This window comes from Tachysurus fulvidraco, chromosome 25 (genome assembly GCF_022655615.1).
Source record: "Tachysurus fulvidraco isolate hzauxx_2018 chromosome 25, HZAU_PFXX_2.0, whole genome shotgun sequence".
In the NCBI taxonomy this organism is placed as follows: Eukaryota; Metazoa; Chordata; class Actinopteri; order Siluriformes; family Bagridae; genus Tachysurus; species Tachysurus fulvidraco.
The window spans coordinates 15415266-15432463 of record NC_062542.1 but is presented as its reverse complement, the minus strand read 5'-3'; the positions used below and the strand labels follow the sequence as shown (position 1 = coordinate 15432463).

Genomic DNA, 17198 nt, shown 5'->3' with positions numbered 1-17198 from the left:
ATTTCGGCATTAAACATTATGAGCATAAAAGGTTATTAATCACCTCAGATGAGAACAGAACAGCAAATACTGTATAAGCCCACGTGACTGCATACACAGTCAGGGAATTTCACTGCATCAAGTAACTTTCTCTCATCTTTTCCAGTTACATCAACACAAGAATCGATGCTATTACGACATTTGAAGAGGATCTGAACAGAGAAGTCCAGGATGTACGCGTCACAAATTATACACACGTGTTCATTGGTATTACATTCATTTACACCTTCTGTTTTTTTCCTAAAGATTTTGTGAAGTAATAATAATGTGTTGCAGGATTCCCAGTCTGACAGTGGCATGGTTCTCCCATCTGAAGAGTTCATCCAGCTGAAATGGACTGACAAGTTCAAGAGCAAGAAGATAACCAGGTGAGAGCGGCAGGTTGGAAATGCCGGTCCAGTGGGCTTTCTATCTTTCTTATTTATTTATTTATTTATTTATTTATTTATTTATTTATTTATTTATCTTGGTTTCAATTTGGTGATCTGATGTTTTTCTGCTCCTGGATATATATTTATGTAAAACGATGAAGGAAAATTTCCGCTTTCAAATTGTAAATAGTCTATTATAGATGAATTAATCTATTAATTAATGATAATAATTTATAACTATTATTTATTATTATTGTCTAATTGAATTTCAAACTCAGTAGTCTGAATTTGTGCTGCACTTAATTAAATGCACTCTTTATCATAATATTATTAAGTACGCTATTAAACTGACTAACATTAATGTATAATATAATTATTAATATTAAGAATTAATAATAAATGCTATCTATAATACATTACAATAATAATAGTAATAATAAACTAAATACCACACTCGCATTAACCAGTGAATGAAATTAAACATAATGAACACATTTCTTGATGTTAGCTAGCAGAACTGAGCGTGAAATGACGCAGATCCACGTCTGAAACATGACTACGGCTCTCAGAGAAAGTCATAACGTGTCTTTACTCGTAGGAAGTACTTTGGAGTGTCTGTGATATTTTCTCTAATGTCAGGACTTAAGAGATAATAATAAAGACTTCACGGCTTGTTGCAGGTTCTTCATGAAAAGCCAGCACCAGGAGAGAATGTCCCCCACTTCAGCCCTCCGCTGTGTAAGCGGCGCCCCCTGTGGCCGGGGGGAAAATGATGACACCGGCGTCCCGTGTAGTACATCTCCTCCTGATTACAACACCGCTCTGCTCTGCCCTTCTCTTTAACACACTCCTTAATTGACTAACTCTTCAATTAGTGAGCGTATAACTTGACAAAAAAAAGGTGACTCGAGGACTCGTTAGCTTTAAATAATTTAACAACTATCCTAATATCTTCATTTAGCCCATTCATCCTTATAAATATTATTATTATTCATAAACACATAAATGTAATTAGGATTTTTAAAATATTCCTATTAAATAGCTCTTCTAATTTAAAAAGAAACGGATTATGAATTGTTAGAAGTTTCCAGAAAGGCTGGACATCTTTGCTAATTAAGTGTGCTTAAATCTAAGTGTTTAAATTCTAAATCTTTTATCTGAAACGTTTATTTCATTAATAATCAGTAATAATCAGTAATAATCAGTATATCACTATTTTTTAATCAGTTATTTAACTGAATCGAGATTTCAATTATTTAAAATACAGATTACTAAAATAATTTTTTAAACATTGAAATAACACTTTTAAAAATATGAATATATAAACAGTAACATTGCTTTTTCTACAAAGAAATCTGCACACAAAATTAAACACCAACTTATTTAAGCCTTTTAAATAATTTGCTTCCCTTTTAAAATCAATATTCATTTTATTCCTCATTTCACTTTGCCTTTTTGTTACAGTATTTCCTAATATTTTACCAAAGAAAAAAAAATACAAACCACCTTTAAAGCTCCAAGCAGGAACCAAACTGCTTCTGCAGCGATTTCTTTACATATTTTTACACTTGAATCTTCTCAATAACCTTGCTTAATTAATCAATGCTTTTTGGACTCCTCGTAACTCCTCGATTTTTGTCCTCACATGCCAACCTCATGCTAAGTACATTTGTAGTAGGAGATTCTACAGTTTCAAAAAAGGAAGACACAAGGAAGTGTGATTTAAAGGAACGAGAATTCGAGAAGAGGAGAAATAAATTCAAATTGTGATTAATTTTTCTGTTCACCGAGCAGCTAAAACCACTGAACTGTAGAGCATCACAATTTCACAAATCTGTGTTGCCTGAACTAATGCTGGATGTCTACTGTACAACACGTTTATTTATTTACACTCATTACCTTAGATCTGCATTTTTAATACAGTAAGGATTTATGTAGATGCTTTTTTTGTACACTGCCTTGCTGAAAGTATTCACCCCAGTGCAACTTTTATAAACCTTTTCTATTTTAGAAATAAAATCCTGTCAGCTGTGAATAAGATTTTAGTTAATGGGGAAACAGTCACGTTTAAGTCACATTGCACGACGAGAAATTAAACAGAGGCCGTGTCTCGGTCAGCGCCCCTATTTCGTGTACACAGGTTCAGACACTGTATATTTTTTCTGTGAGAGGCTTCAGAAAACATGACATCATTTACACTACAGGAACATAGTGAGCGTCACTGCACCCTTGGCACATTGTGTTATTGGAAGGATTTTGCAATTTAGACAGCCTTTTCAGTGTTGATTGAGACACAACCCAATCACATGATCTCAAAACAAGTCCACGGTTTTCTTGAAGGCCTCAGAGACTGTTAAAGACTATGCGTAATTCATGAAGGCCAAGGAGCAAAACTCACCATGATGCTACCAGCACCATGCTTCAACACTGTTGTCTAAGCTTGGTGATAAGCGAGGGTTGGGTTTTTATAAGCTCAACAAAGTCAGCTTCAGTTCCAAGTTAAAAACACTAAAAAAAAATGTGGAGAGAAGTTCAAGGGTTGTGAATACTCAGAACACTATGCATATTTTATAAATTAAATACACTGAAAAACACAACTATAATTTTTTTCCCCCACACACTATGTATAGGCTCGTAAAACAATCTAACTTGTGTATGGTATGTACTGATGGGATCAACTGGAGAGTAGATGAATAGTATCTGCTACTAAAATCAGCAGTATACAGTAAGTCACATGACCAACAAATACAGTGAATAACTTTGTAAAGTTTTGTATTCTTTATTAAAATACTGTTGTACACACAAATATTGCAAAATGTGAGACAATGAAACACAATAGGGCATTAAAAGTACTAAGATCTTTGTGTGTGTGTGTGTGTGTGTGTGTGTGTGTGTAAGGGTTAGCACATTTGTCTGGAGTGTGTTCATTGGAGAACAGAGTCATATGTGATATGAGAATTAGCTGTGTGTTGGCTGGATTAACTGGAAGGACGAGTGTGCATTTTGGGTTTTTTTTTTTTTTTTTTTTTTAAATACAAGGAGAAAAAAAGAGGCTTGGCACCAGATTCACTGCTAAAAAAAATAAAACCAAAAAAAAGAAAAGAAAAAAAATGTAACTGGAAACCCAGCATCCTCACATCAGCTCAGTTTAACATGCTCCATCCATGTTTGGTGTGGCTCAACCAGACCTGCTCACGTCGGACCATTTTCCCTGTAGCTCGACTCATGATTGGAAAGGAAACCAATGACAGGTCAAAACACATTCAATCATTGGTTTAATTCTCGTCGAGTCGTCCTGAGAGAATGCCAAAACCGCTCCAAGTGCAAAAACAACCACCCACACACACCAAAGCCCCCAAACCCCTGCCCTTATCAGACTCCTACCCCCACCTCTCCACCTGCCGGTTTGCTGATGGATTTTCTGCTTTTCCAGCATGCTGCCACGAGATCTTGAGGTGAAAACGTGTTTAACATTCAAACACAAACCTCAAACTGGCCCAACCCTTTCATGATCCTTCCCAGAGGGTTTATAGAGGGTTGGGTCAGAGTGAGAGTTCGAACATCCCATTATGCATCATCACACAAGAGCTGGGTGTGAAAAAGAAAAGAACCATCAGATAAGACCTATCCATTCAGTCCAAAATATGATCAGCAGCCTCAAGACAATGATGGGGTTGAAATAAAAAAACAGGACAGGTTGGGGGTAATAGAGAAAGCAAGAGAGAGAGTGTGTGTGATGTGATGTGAGCATAATCTAAATGGTTGCTCCACAGAAAGGGGGCATAGGGAGAGGACATTCCACAGAGGCAGAACTGGTTCCCTTCCTAAATGTGGTCCAGTTCTTTGGTTCCTTTCAGGACCTAAAAAGCCTGATTCAAAAAAAGACAACAAACGAACAGAACAAAACAAAACAGAAAAAAAAAAAAAAAAACTGATTCTCGCAATCGTTGATTCATGTCACATTGCAAAAAGTATCCAAGAAAATAATATTAATTAATTTAAAAAAAAGAAAAAAGAATGGAGGTTGCATAAGTCTGATAATGTCTTACACAGCAACAGGAGTAAGCACCCCTTTGTCAGTGCCACCAAAGTTACATGGACAGAGAGCGAGAACCCGGGCAGTAATGAAGCCACCTTCTCTTTACACAACACATGTGACTTTGATTCACCAGCTGGTGAGGGGGTGGGACGTGGAGGGGATGAGGGTCACTGGGACCACACCACACACACACACACACACACCACAAGCCTCACATTCAAACAGTGGTCAGTAGTGATTTGGCCACCCAACCCCATACACCCCCCTCTCTTACAAGCACATTGGTTTGTCTCATCTAAATGACAGCAGAGGCAAAACGTGGTCTGGGTTCTGTGCACGTGGCAAGTGGTCTTGCCCCGAGTCGCAGTGCCTAAAGAGGAGATCGCTTTTCTCCCCATGGGAAACCTTGTCCTTTTCTTGTATCACGCTCTGTACACAACCTACATGATTTTAATAATTTTTTTTTTTTTTAAAAAGAAAAAACATAAAATTCTTAGTGCATCCTCCAATGGAAAAAAAAAACATAAAAACCAAGAAAAATAAAAGCAGGTAATTGTCCTTAAAGTTTATCGACGATGATGTTGTTGTTCCCCGAAGTCTAAAAAAATTCATCACAGCCACCAACATGTTCAGAATTCAGCAGCTGTGAGTTTAGGAAAACTAAAAAAATACACTTTAGGAAAAAAAAAGTACAACTTCCTTTTAGGACAGTGTATCTGACTGGAGGAGAGCAACCAGCTGGCTCTGTTCTGGCCGTTCGCGCTGCGCCCGTCTTCGTTCACTGTAGTGCAATGTGCTCCGATTCAGGCAGTCCCACCCCATGCCTGCGAGGGGCGCTACAGCGAGCCATTGGAGGCAGCCAGCAGTTCCTGGAAGGTGCTGTCAAAGCAGCGTTTTAGGTCAGAGTAGGTCACCACCAGCACACTCTTCTCATCCCGGGACACCAGGCTGATCTTCTCTGGTACTCCAGCATCCAGCTGTCAAGCACATGAAGAAACATTTAAAACATACTTCACAAGAAATGAACAGATATAGTGAAAGAAAAAAAAATGCTTACTTTATTAAGACAAGACACAATGTGGCTCAGGTCGACCCAAGGCGTGCCTGCTTCAGTCACCTGGTGAAACAGGTGATCTCTGAAGAGCTTCAGCAGGTAGCGATCCCCCGTCTCTGACCACGTCGGATCCTTCTGGAATCTGCAGCATAACAAAGACGCTTTTCCACGACACAGTACACAAGAGCCAAAAGCAACTATTTTCATGGCTCGTATTTGTAAAGGTTCTAAGAATGATCTAAGAGAGCTCCTAATTTAACATTTCTAACTAGGAATCTTATCTTAAGAGTGATTCAGGACCAATCACAGGGCAATCACTCTGAGCAAGGAAAATACAACAACTTTTATCTTAGAGAGGAGGCGGGGCTTAACCTGTTACTAGTTATAACACGTTCTTTTAAAGACTGTGATTGGTTGTCGATTAATAAAAATAGGGGTGCTTTTTAAATCTGGTCTATTATAAACCTTCCCTTTGTCTCTATGTTAAGATATTTGAGTCTATATCGTGTAAGGATTAATCTGATCGATCACAAACGTAGAGATGTTGTAAATGTAAACATCTCTGACAGTGCAGAAATGTCAGAGACAAATTATATCATTTCTGCTGTTATGGTATTTTGGCTCCGTTTGACTTCAAGCTCCTCTGGATAAGGGCATCTAAGGGGATTAGATCTGGTACAGGCACCTTAATTGAATCCTTTTGTCTTTTGATCATGCTTCCTAAAAAGAGAGAGATACAGGACTTACTCTGGTCTCTCGTTGATGGTTCCCAGTTTGGCCAGAAGGCGGAACAAGCGGCCATTCTGCACCTCCTGTGAAGGGAATAGAAAAGACAGAGGTTTGAGTGGGGAAGGGGGTTGTGCTAGGTTTTTAGATAACGGGTCATGTTAGACCTAAAGGAGTTTACTTCCTTCGGTTTTCTTCCAATGGAATAAAAATATGTACACAAGCAAATCACCTGGGAGTTAGAAACATCTCCATACACACAGCTTTTCAACGTTCTCACTAGTGATCAAACAGAAACACATGACTCAGATCAGGGCCTGACTGCCACAAGCGACAATTCTCCCAAATGATATGACAGCAACTTCCTCAGAGTAGAGTCACTCTCTGGTTTTGAATCACAACTTGGAAAATGGAAGAGAAAGCTGTGAATGCCGTTTTTTGGTAACTCTTTAAAAGCAGCCAAAGTGGGACACCATTCAGGAGCACAGGCTTGGGAAGTTAGGTCAGGTTTGTAATATATAACTCTGAAGCATGTAGAAAACCTGTGAACCAAGGACAGAGGTGGGAATCGAGGCATGCGAGGTACAGTTGCACGATGCAATTCAACCGTGAACCACTAAACCACACTGTGCTCAGGAAACAAAAGAACTCAGTTCAATTCATTCATGTATTTAATTAAGGACCAAGTAAAGAAAAACTCACTCACAATGATTTGTTGGATGTGTGTTTGTTTTTTGTTAGAATTCTCCAGGTTTCTTTGTTAGTTGTATATAATGCATAAAATATAGCTGAATGAGACAAAAACCAAAAGCATGTGTGCATGTGGGTGCTAAAAGTGGCACCCGGTTACTCAGTTTCACACACTTGATATTGTTCTGTAAATCACACCTCCCTTCGGTTTTTGGTGTGTGTATACACACACTCTCACTTACACACCCCTCTTTGTCTTCTTTCTCTAGTAGTTAATGAGACAAAAACAATGTAGCTGGTCATGTTCTGATTAAAGCTGAAAGCCTTAAGACTTGTGTCCTGTGTCGAAAAGCTACAGCTTCACGCTACAGCTTCACCTTTATCCCACAGTGGTCTCTTTTTTCATACCTTTGCCAGATCTTCCTCAATGACATCATTCCTCATCTGTGAAGCGTCCAGTTGAGTGTAAAATCTGGCTCCGATCATGGGCATGATGTCATTGACGCTGCGCAGGCGACTCTGCTCCGTTAGCAGGTATCTGGAAGCCCAGAGTGAAGAAACACACACGCATACAATTCACACAATGTTTGCACACTTCCACTTCCAGACACACTCACATATGTTCCACAGCCTTTCCGTGGACGTGTAATTGCAAACGTTAGTCCATGGTAAAAGTTGTGTGTGGGTGTGTGGAGCTACGTGGTAAAGGGCTTTCGCACAGGATGAGGTTCTTGAGGTCGGATGAGTAGTTGATGGACACGAGCTCCATGGCTTTCTGCAGGTTCTCTCTCTGAATGCCGGCTAGAGAGTTGCAGGCCAGCGCCAACACCACCTTCCCAAGAGAGATCAGATCTGCTTGCTGGAACACAGAGCAAGAAAGAAATAGAGAGGGACAGATTTAAGGGAAATTTTTTTTTTCCATTTAATAGATCTCAAAGTGCATGTGAGTAATAAAGCTTCTCTGCAGCACTGGTGCATGCTGGGTTTTTACCTGGTACTGGGGCATGAGGGCCAAGTGGTTAGTCTGACTGTTGTCAAAGGTTAAGACATCAAACACACCTACACAGTTCACCCGTAACCTAGGAAACAAGAAAGTCTTTAAATAAATAAAAGTTCGGTCATCATTTCTAATAGTTGTGTCAATATTCTGTTAAACTCTACAAGTGACCAAAATCCTGATCAACCAAGAAATAAAGCTGAATTTAACAGAACATAAAAAGGCTTTTGATTCAGTTCGACTGAAGGTGCTTTTGGGAACATTAAAGACACCTTTACATCTTGTTAAATTAAGAAGAGAGTTTTTGCAAAGCCTGGCCATTTTAAATTTTATTCAGTGTTGAAATGTAAATTTATTCTAGGAGTCAAATTCATCACATGCTGTGAAACTGTACAGCATTTTAAAATCATTCAGATGTTCGGCTAATTTTTAGCTCCATTATAAACTTTTTAAATTGGTTTAAGTCATTTACATTTGTCTTACTTTGTGTGTGTGTGTGTGTGTGTGTGTGTGAGTGTGTGTGTCTCTAACCTTAGTTAGAACTACATAAACATTAATCATCTCCAGCGTGTTTTTTCAGGAACAGAAAACTAAACCGAAATAAAACTTCTGCATTCGTACTCTAACACGTCTCGGTGCTTTTTTTTCCCGCTAACCGCATTTATGCATGAGGTGTTACGAGTATCTATGCATGTATATGGATGCATGCGTGTCCAGCAGACTACAAACCAGGACCACAATATAAACAGGCTAAAAAAATAAAAATCCCACACACACCTGGACATGAAGCTCATGCTCCAGCTGAGCAGAAACTAAATAAAGAAGCAGTTTCGCAAAACAAAAAAGCAACAGCTGTTAAAGCAAAGCCCTCGACAGTACACTGGAAACATCTGGACTTCTGGAGTATTTCCATTGAATCAGTATGTTTGAGGTGTCATCGGCCTAATCGTAGTATTTAAAGGGTTGGATGAAGGGCTGAAATTATTAAATATACCAACTGAAAAGTGAACATTCATTTAATTCAAAGGAAAAAAAAATGATTGTAAAACATGTATGTACCAGACATAAATTCTATATATTTTTAAAGCTGCTTACAAACTTTACTCCAGGTTCCAAACTCACTGGTACTCTGTAAAAAGCTGAAGTACAAAACTAATGAAAAAGAAGCCTGTTTTTTTTGTTGCTAGATCAAAGTGTGCTGGAAAAAGCATGACATTTATTTTTCTGCGGTGTTTGAGACTTTTTTTAGCCTATAGATAGCTAGACTTCATTTATTCTGCTACATAAAGCCAGAGTAAAAAAGTAAAAAAAAAAGAAGCAGATACCACACTTAATAGAAAACAGAAACTTTTTAGAAAAAAAACAAAACAGCTGTATCCTCGTTTTGAAAACATGAATCTGCCGTTTAGTTACATGTTTAAGGAAAGGTGCATTTATTTCTGTATTAATTGAAGCTTTGATGTAATCGGTGTAAAGACAGATCCAGGTGCCCAATGGTTGTGTGTTTACCGAGTCTTTCCAGTGATGAGGATCTTGCTGGGGTCCATGACTCTGCAGGCCAGGCCGGCAGTATGGATAGTGCGCAGGGCCGAGCTCAGCTGCACAATGTAGGCCCAGATCAGAGACTCGGGCAGCAGCCCGGCATGCTGCCGAGGAGGAGGCGGCTCGTGAGGGCCTACACACACACACACACACACACACACATAAATAAGCAATAACACTCTACTGAACTGCATGTGAAAATGATTCACACCATGTCACGGCACAGAGCTGTAACTGCGGTCAGAAAAATAAACTTTGAGAATTCAGCCTCGCTGAGCTATAAATCCTTCTAATGTTCAGCTGCTGATCAGATCAGACCCAATGTGTTAGTCATTTATTAATTATCAGGCTGCAACATGCAAATGATCAACAAAGCACAGTTTTGTGTGATCTGGTTGCACAGCTTGTATACAGTGAGCAGGTTTTGTGTTAATTATTATCAAATGGCATTCTCCTCTCTCTCGTTTCAGCACAGTCGATGAATAGCGTGCAGAAACTGGAGTTCTGCTTCCCCCATCGCTCGTACTGTCGCAGGTACCAGACCCCACATGGCACAGGAACTGTTCAACCACCGTTTCCTCTTTCCCTGCCTTACGCATTACAAGCACAAGCGCGCACACACACACACACACACACCTGCAGGTGTGCTCTGAACATGCTTGTATTTATAGTATGTCCCCATAAACACCAGAACAGAGATCTCAGACAACAAAGACCACCACACTCGTTCATGCTCATACCCTGGAGCTGCTAGAGCAGGAAGATAAAATCCCACAGTTCTTGTGAAATATTCACACAACCAATGAAAAAAAATTTGTGTGGGGGTGGGGGGTGGGATTCACCCACTTACTCCGGTGGTTTGAGCTAAACATAATAAATAGATGATCTGAGGTTCGCTTAGTTATTCAAAGTACAAGTAATTAGATCATTGGTATTTTGGGTGGTTGGTGGCCAACAGGTTTGTTTTTCGTTTCTCGTTTGGAACGAGAACTCACCCCACTTCCTCTTGGTGAAATAAGAGTCAGCCGTTGGGTCGTTGAAGTGCCTACTGTACATGGTCTCTGCCCCGGCATGGAAGTCGTAAGAGAACACCAACGCTGTGAAAGCAGGAAAACAAAAATGTAGAAGCACTTTTCAGTCGCAGCATCACAATAAAAAAAGCTGTGGCTAAAAAGTCATGCATGTTATCACATATCCTCACTTAGCCAGTGTGTGAACTGATTGGAGGATAAAAATTGAAATAAGTAAAAATGCACTTTTTAAAGGGCAAACTATTGTGACACTATAGATTAGAATAAAATAACAAGAATTTATCCCAAGTTAAAATCAAACAATTTTACACCTATTTAAATGAACTCCCATTCGGTTTAGTGTGTGTGTGTACTTATTTTTCCATTACGAATTAATTCATGTTCTTGATATCCACAAAAACCTATAACATGTTTTATTTTAAATGATTGTCATTAAAAAAAAGGTGATGACATGATTCTTCCAAGCACTGTTTTAGGGATCTACCCTTAAACCATGATCTCTGTGCTGTGATGTGTTTAAGAAACTCTGTTCAGGACAGTTAGGAACTCTTTAGTTAGCACACATCCTTACAGTGATCTCCAAAAGCCTTGGTGGTAAAGACTTCACGGAGCGTGACGGCGTTGGAATGCTGGATCTTCTTCCACATGTCAACCAGCACCATGCACTTGGTGTTCACCAGCCTGAAGCCTGCAAACATTTAGCTATGATGTAAAGCGTAATGCTCAGTTACACACAACAGTATTTACATCTTGTGGTTCGAATCACATTTCGCACCATGTATCCTCCTGAGACAGTAAGGAAGGTCATCTTTGCTGTTGACTGCCTTGTAACACGAAGTGATGTAACTGAAGTTGCTGGTTTTCTGGAGGCGGTTTGGGGGCAGAAGAGGCTCCAAGGGAAAGAGGCTGTGGTAGCTGTCTACCTCAGATGGGACTCCTAATAAATAGAATGAAGAAAAAAAAAAAAAAACTCAAAACGGAAGCAGACATTCCCTTCTATCACACACAGCTTCTGGTTTCTTTAGACATGCCAGACAGCAGATGTGGTTGCATTCAGACACCAGGTGAATCCAGACACTGACCACAGACAGTTCAGACAGAGACATGAACCACAAACACGAAGGCACACATTCATTGCACTAACACACACTCGCATCCTGCCTACCTGGGTTCTCAGACTGATCAATTTGGGCCATCGTTATCAAATGCCTGTTAATCAACTCCTGAGGAATAAGAGAAAGTGAGGAGGAGTTAGGATGTGGTCAGCGGGTTGATTTTTATATTAATACATGTCTCCTGTTCTACAGAGATGAACTTAACATCACCATCATCAACACAATCACTTCTCCACATCCTCTATACAGATAATGGACTAAGATGGGATTAAATCTTAAAATATTGTAATACTAACAATATCACCACTACATGAAAATAACAGCTTATATTAATGAAATTCAGGGAAATATAAACCTTGGGTAGTTAATTGGATGTGAACTAAAAGATGGAAGGAAGTGAAACTGCAACTGTTGCCCTTATTGAGGGTGTGTAACGTATAACTGGTTTACTGCGGTAGTGTTTTAATGAATCCTGAAATCATACGGCTTTACCAATCATCATAAATTCTGATGCAAAACTAGACTGCTGCTGGAGTGAATGTACAATAAAATACATCAGTGTTATTGTTTTAAACCCTGTGTTACTCTCTTCAGGTTTATCTCCTGCTTATGGATGTGTCACATGCATTAAAAGCTCTGCTGCAGGTAACAGAAGGAAGAAAAATAAAGAGGTGAATACCTGTCTGAGCTCGTCAGCCATAAAGAAGGATGGAGCGTTGGCTTTGGGCTGCATGTACGCCACATGAGGCGCTGATTGTGGGTAGAGATGGTACGTTGGAAACACCTAAAATGATAACAAGGAAATTATTTCTGTGCAAAAAATTCAGCTAGTTAACAACATCAGAGCTTTAGGGAGACAAAACCCTGGACCGCACCATTCCAGCCATGGGAGCAGGGGTGTTATCGGTGTAAAAGTAGGTGGTTCCGCCGACAGTCTCCTTTTGTATGATGTGGGCGGCGCCTCCTGGCTCCGAAGCGGTGGTGGGCACCATGTAATTGGCTGGGTTGGGGTTAGGGGTGTGGCTACGGCGCCGGGGCGCAGGTGAGGTATGGGGAGTGATTTTGGGCGAGTGGAGAGGAGATGAGCCAGCAGACAAAGACATACCTGTGGAGGAAAATGGCCAAAGATGATTATTCAGAAATTCTACGTGAATTGTTCTTGCGAGGAGATGAGGGAGAGGGCGAGGAAGAGGGAGAGAGAGAGATTCACCAGGCGCAAGTCCTGCTGCAGCTGAGCCACCCAGACCCGGATGGGAGAATAGCGGTGAGGGGAATGTCGGCACGGCCGCCTGAGAGATGGCAGACATGCGTGGTGCTCCTTTAGGGATGAACTCTGTGGCAGCGGGGTTAGGAGCCTGCATGAAAACCAAAATATTTCTCACTAATAAATTAACACAATGGTGACAATATCAGGTGACGACACAATGGTGTCAGATATCAGGCTCTGGATTGAGAAGAACACTGCGTATATACTAAATAAATGAAAAAGAGAGATGACTTTTTGCTAAAGTGTTCATCTCCACTACGCACGAAGAACGTTGCACATTTCTTCTTAATACCTTCCTTAACTTTCCTTAATGTGTTAAAAATGAATATATTTGGGTCGTGATTTCCGAAAGTGTAAGGAAAAAAAAAACATCAAGGTTTTAGGCCCATCGTGTTAAAAGCGCTTACCTTTCTCCTCTGTGCTATACCCAAAGCACCAAAGTCACTAAACAGCGAGGAATTGGGGGAACTTACAGGATCTGCAGAAAGAAAGCACACAGTAAGACACGCTTCAAAGCCAATAAACAGCGTTAGAGTCCAACAGCAAGCAACAGATTGTAGCGCACCATGAGCGCTGTGGCTGAAATTCTTGGCACCGTCATTAAGGAGACTCGGGGAGCTGCTGCTACTGGTCATCCTCTAAACACAAACACACACACATGATTAATAGGCATCGGTCTGAGGTCCTAGTGAGTGTTCATACTGGCAAGTACTTTGTTCAGATAGCTGTAAATCTACAGGAAGCAATATTACGTGACATGACTTTTACTCCTAAACCTATTATCCCGCGTCACAAGAGTAGCACATTTTAATAGAGCTACACGTTTGTGTTCCTCAGAGTGTCTATGAAATGTTGTGTTAATAACTATACATACTTAATGTACAATGACGGGTGATACGACAGGAATGAAACCAAAAATAGGGTGTGTGATGAAGCAAAGTTGCCGTTACACCCTGAAACTGATCTTGATATAAAAACATGTTGTGCAAGACATTTTCTATTTGAATCTGCTGATTTACAACCTGCTATAGCTCCAAGAACAAAACAAATGCTTACTTTGATATGTGTATTTTAAGACAAACTTCCCCTAATTTATGCTTTAAAAAGAATTCAGCAGAGATGTGCGTCCTTGCAGTGTGTTTTTCCCCTTTAGACAGATGGACATGCTGATGATGATGGTTATGATGCTGATGCTGAATAAAACAGGAGAAGATTTCAGGTGGAAATTATAAGTACTGGAAAACAAGGAGCTTATGAAGGGTGAAATCTCCACAGGGTTTTTTCCCCCCAGATTATTTTATGTTCAGCTAGAAAATGAAGCATATTGAGGGGAAAATCTGATTCATAAAGAAATATAGAATTCTGAATAATATTCTAAATAATTTGGCTTAACTTCAGTACCATGCTTATCTGATCAACTGTTTTTAAACTAAATGAAAGATGAGAAAAGCTGGTACACGAACTATACTCATATTTATACAAAACACACAACTTACATGAAGCTATGCCACCAAAACAGCTCTGACCTATCAAGGTATGGGCTCTACAAGACCTCTAAATGTTTGCTGTGGTATCTAGCACAAAGATTCTACCAGCAGAAGCAAGTGCTCTAAATTGTGAGGTGGGACCTCAATGGATCTGATTTGAATGTCCAACATGTTCCACAGGTGCTCCATCAGATTGATGACAAAGAAAGATCACCAAGAATGCCAGGACCCACGGTTGGTTTCTCAGCAGAATATTGCCCAGAGCATCACACTTCTCCCACCAGCTTGCCTTCTTTCTACAGTGCATCTCTTCTTGAACCATTTTGGTACACACTAACCATTGGATACTGGGAACACTCCACAAGGCTTGTTGTTTTGGAGAACTGACCCAGCCATCACCATTTGACCCTTGGCAAAGTTGCTTAGATTTTTATACTTGCCCATTTTCCTGCTTCCATCATATCAAATTAAAAACAACTGACAACTGACATGCTTCCAAATGTATTCTACCTCTGGACAGGTGCCATTATAACAAATGTTAACCATTTCACCAGTCAGTGTTTTTTATGTTAAGGCAGACGGGTGTATAAAACACTTAACATTACTACAGTACAGATTTAGATATAGATATTTAGATATATCAAGTATGAGAAAAATTTGATACTATCTCAAACTATTGACAAAGGCTGTACAAGTATTTTTGTAAGAACGTTGTAGATAAACAAATACAAAGACAGCGTACACACCTGCATCATTGAGTATTTGGACTCTGCTGGGCTTCCAAACCCATTTACTCCAATAAAGCTGCTGCTGAAATATGAGTTGGTCAGATTTGCATCACTGAGAGCCCCAGCGTCCATCCCTGTGACTGAAACAACACATACACGTCAAAATCTAAACAACTACATTCATTGTGATCGTACCTGCACCAGACTGCCGGCTCAGGTTGAGTTCGGGGGAAAGGATTTAGCCATGACTGCATTATGTACAGCATGCATTTTTTTTAATAACCTGAAAAGTGCATATTCTGCATTGTACAAAGAATCAAGGCATGCATGCAAAAGTCAAATCATTCATGTGTCTAAAGCATCCAGGTGAAGATGCAGAAACACTTTCCTACTTTCTTAAGAGCACAGTACGTGGTAATAACAGTGTGTGCATAATGCACTCACAAGTTCCTGCACATGTTGTAGACCCTCCAGCACCTGGAAATCAACCTGATTCTGATTCTAATTCTGATCATTTTATATATATAGTGTGTGTGTGTGTGTGTGTGTGTGTGTGTGTGTCAATATGTGCAGTATGCAAAGAGTATGCTATTAAAAACGTTTCCCGTTCAGAGGGGAAAAAGAATATCAGCTTTTTGTTTACTTTCCACCTTTTTTGTACCTGTATATGAAGAATGAGTGTTCATGTTATTAGAAAGTGGTGAAGCAACAGCTCGAAACCTGCCAAACGATTCATCAGCCAATCAGCGGCCTGCTTACCTCTGACGTCATTGGTTTAGTCAACTGACGCGCTAAGCTTTCGCGTTCATTCTTAAAAACAAAACACCGCCATACTCGAAATAATGTAATAATTATACTTATATTTGGCCTTTTTTAGTTAGAGCGACAGGTCTAAACACGCTGCAGCAACAACTGAATGGGAAAAGGCTCTTTGAGCGTCACACGTTTACAAACACACGCAAAGTGATGTTTTTGACACTTTGTTCGATTGCGCGGTAAAAAGTAATCAAGTCGAACAAAATGTTACTCTAAAGCCAAAATGTACGAACAAACGATCTGTCGGCAAACACACGTTTTTTAATCATGCTTGCATTAAAACATTGCACTGAAACAATGACAGCTCGTGCAGTTTGATTTCGTGTTTTTTTTTTTTTAGTGCGCGCGCGCGTGCAAACAGTTAATGTAGAAACAAATTTAGTTCTCTGGATGTTTACACATCACTACCACGCGTTTGAGAAGTAAACTGCAGTATACGGCTCCCCTCATATCGTTTGTTTTGTGTCAGAACAGCACATAGGCCTAGATGAATCCCCGGCCTCGATTGTACAGCAGCACGGCTGAGGCCCGGCAGGTCTCGACACTACAGAACGGCGCGTCATTAGGCCTCAGTCAGTGTGTGTCCTTTATGCTTAAACTTACTGCTCAACAACTGGCCGTCCAGAGTCGCTCCTGCAGGCCCGAGGGCATCACTCTTTTTGGAGACACCCGATGGAGCTCCGCTCGAACACGCCGCTACTGCGTTCCCAGTGAGTTGATACCCTGCTACCGCCGCCGCCGCGGTGCTCACTGCCCCGCCGGCGAGGGCTAAAGTCACCGGGCTTCCGCTGCTTCCTCCTCCTCCGCCGTGCACAGCGTTCGCCGCGGTCGGATCCTCATGCAGGAACTGACAATCGTCGCCATAAAAGCAAGTCTTATCTTTCGCGTAATAGCGGCAGAATTTCACCTTGACGCCCGGTATTCCGACACCGCCGAGCGGAGCAGCCGAGACCGGGAGTCCGCTATTCATGGCACCGCTAATGCCGCCACCACCGCCGCCGGAAGACGCTCAAACATAAGGAAACATAAACACTTTAATTCCAGCCAAATGTGTGGAGAAACGGCAAGAAATAGCAACCGTATAATCCGAACCGTCAGGCGGCCATCGCTGTGGAAATGATCAGTGTGCACGTTTAAGTGTTAAAAAAGAAAAGAGTGAAAGAAAGAAATCAGCTCGGCGGCTGTTGTTCAGTTCAGATCAGATCACGCTGTTGTTGTTTTCGAGCTCAGCTAAAGCAGCAACCACCGCCGCAGTGCATTGTGGGGTGGGTAACTCTGCAATTAGTGCCAGGGCTC

The 17198-nt window shown here is 40.6% G+C and overlaps 2 protein-coding genes across 7 annotated transcripts in view; one reads left to right on the top strand and one right to left on the bottom strand.

The window, feature by feature from the left end:
- The window catches only part of flt1 (fms related receptor tyrosine kinase 1), a 25726-nt gene extending 22453 nt beyond the window's left edge, over positions 1 to 3273 (top strand). For all 4 annotated transcript variants that reach the window (XM_027175330.2, XM_027175326.2, XM_047808551.1 and 1 more), the window contains exons 28-30: positions 146 to 212; positions 316 to 407; positions 1091 to 3273. In XM_027175330.2, coding sequence (XP_027031131.2) covers positions 146 to 212; positions 316 to 407; positions 1091 to 1253 — 322 coding nt within the window. In that variant the 3' untranslated portion in view covers positions 1254 to 3273. The remainder of the gene's footprint in view (positions 1 to 145; positions 213 to 315; positions 408 to 1090) is intronic.
- On the bottom strand, positions 3166 to 17198 carry pan3 (poly(A) specific ribonuclease subunit PAN3). Of its 3 annotated transcripts, none has more exons than XM_027175371.2 (18): positions 16506 to 17189; positions 15105 to 15226; positions 13437 to 13509; positions 13279 to 13349; positions 12815 to 12959; positions 12480 to 12709; positions 12284 to 12388; positions 11655 to 11712; positions 11265 to 11426; positions 11061 to 11177; positions 10454 to 10555; positions 9426 to 9591; positions 7911 to 7998; positions 7639 to 7778; positions 7328 to 7457; positions 6251 to 6315; positions 5507 to 5645; positions 3166 to 5426 (listed from the first exon to the last, which is right to left on the bottom strand). In XM_027175371.2, exons 1-18 carry the CDS (start codon positions 16870 to 16872, stop codon positions 5286 to 5288), a joined length of 2421 nt encoding a protein of 806 aa, XP_027031172.1. In that variant the 5' UTR covers positions 16873 to 17189; the 3' UTR covers positions 3166 to 5285. The 3 variants fall into 3 exon arrangements, with proteins under 3 accessions (XP_027031172.1, XP_027031190.1, XP_027031199.1); XM_027175389.2 differs by lacking the exon at positions 16506 to 17189 and adding an exon at positions 15531 to 15549; XM_027175398.2 differs by lacking the exons at positions 3166 to 5426; positions 5507 to 5645; positions 6251 to 6315 and having other exon boundaries at positions 7327 to 7457; positions 7619 to 7778; positions 16506 to 17198.

What these genes read in the sequence shown, in the direction of transcription:
- pan3 (XM_027175371.2), bottom strand. Translation starts at nt 16,872, where the DNA reads ATGAATAGCGGACTCCCGGTCTCGGCTGCTCCGCTCGGCGGTGTCGGA. An exon ending in CCAAATACTCAATGATGCAG is followed by an intron (nt 13,510 to 15,104) that starts GTGTGTACGCTG and finishes GTTTGTGTTTAG; the next exon opens with AGGATGACCAGTAGCAGCAG. An exon ending in CTCATCACTGGAAAGACTCG is followed by an intron (nt 7,999 to 9,425) that starts GTAAACACACAA and finishes CTTGTTTCCTAG; the next exon opens with GTTACGGGTGAACTGTGTAG.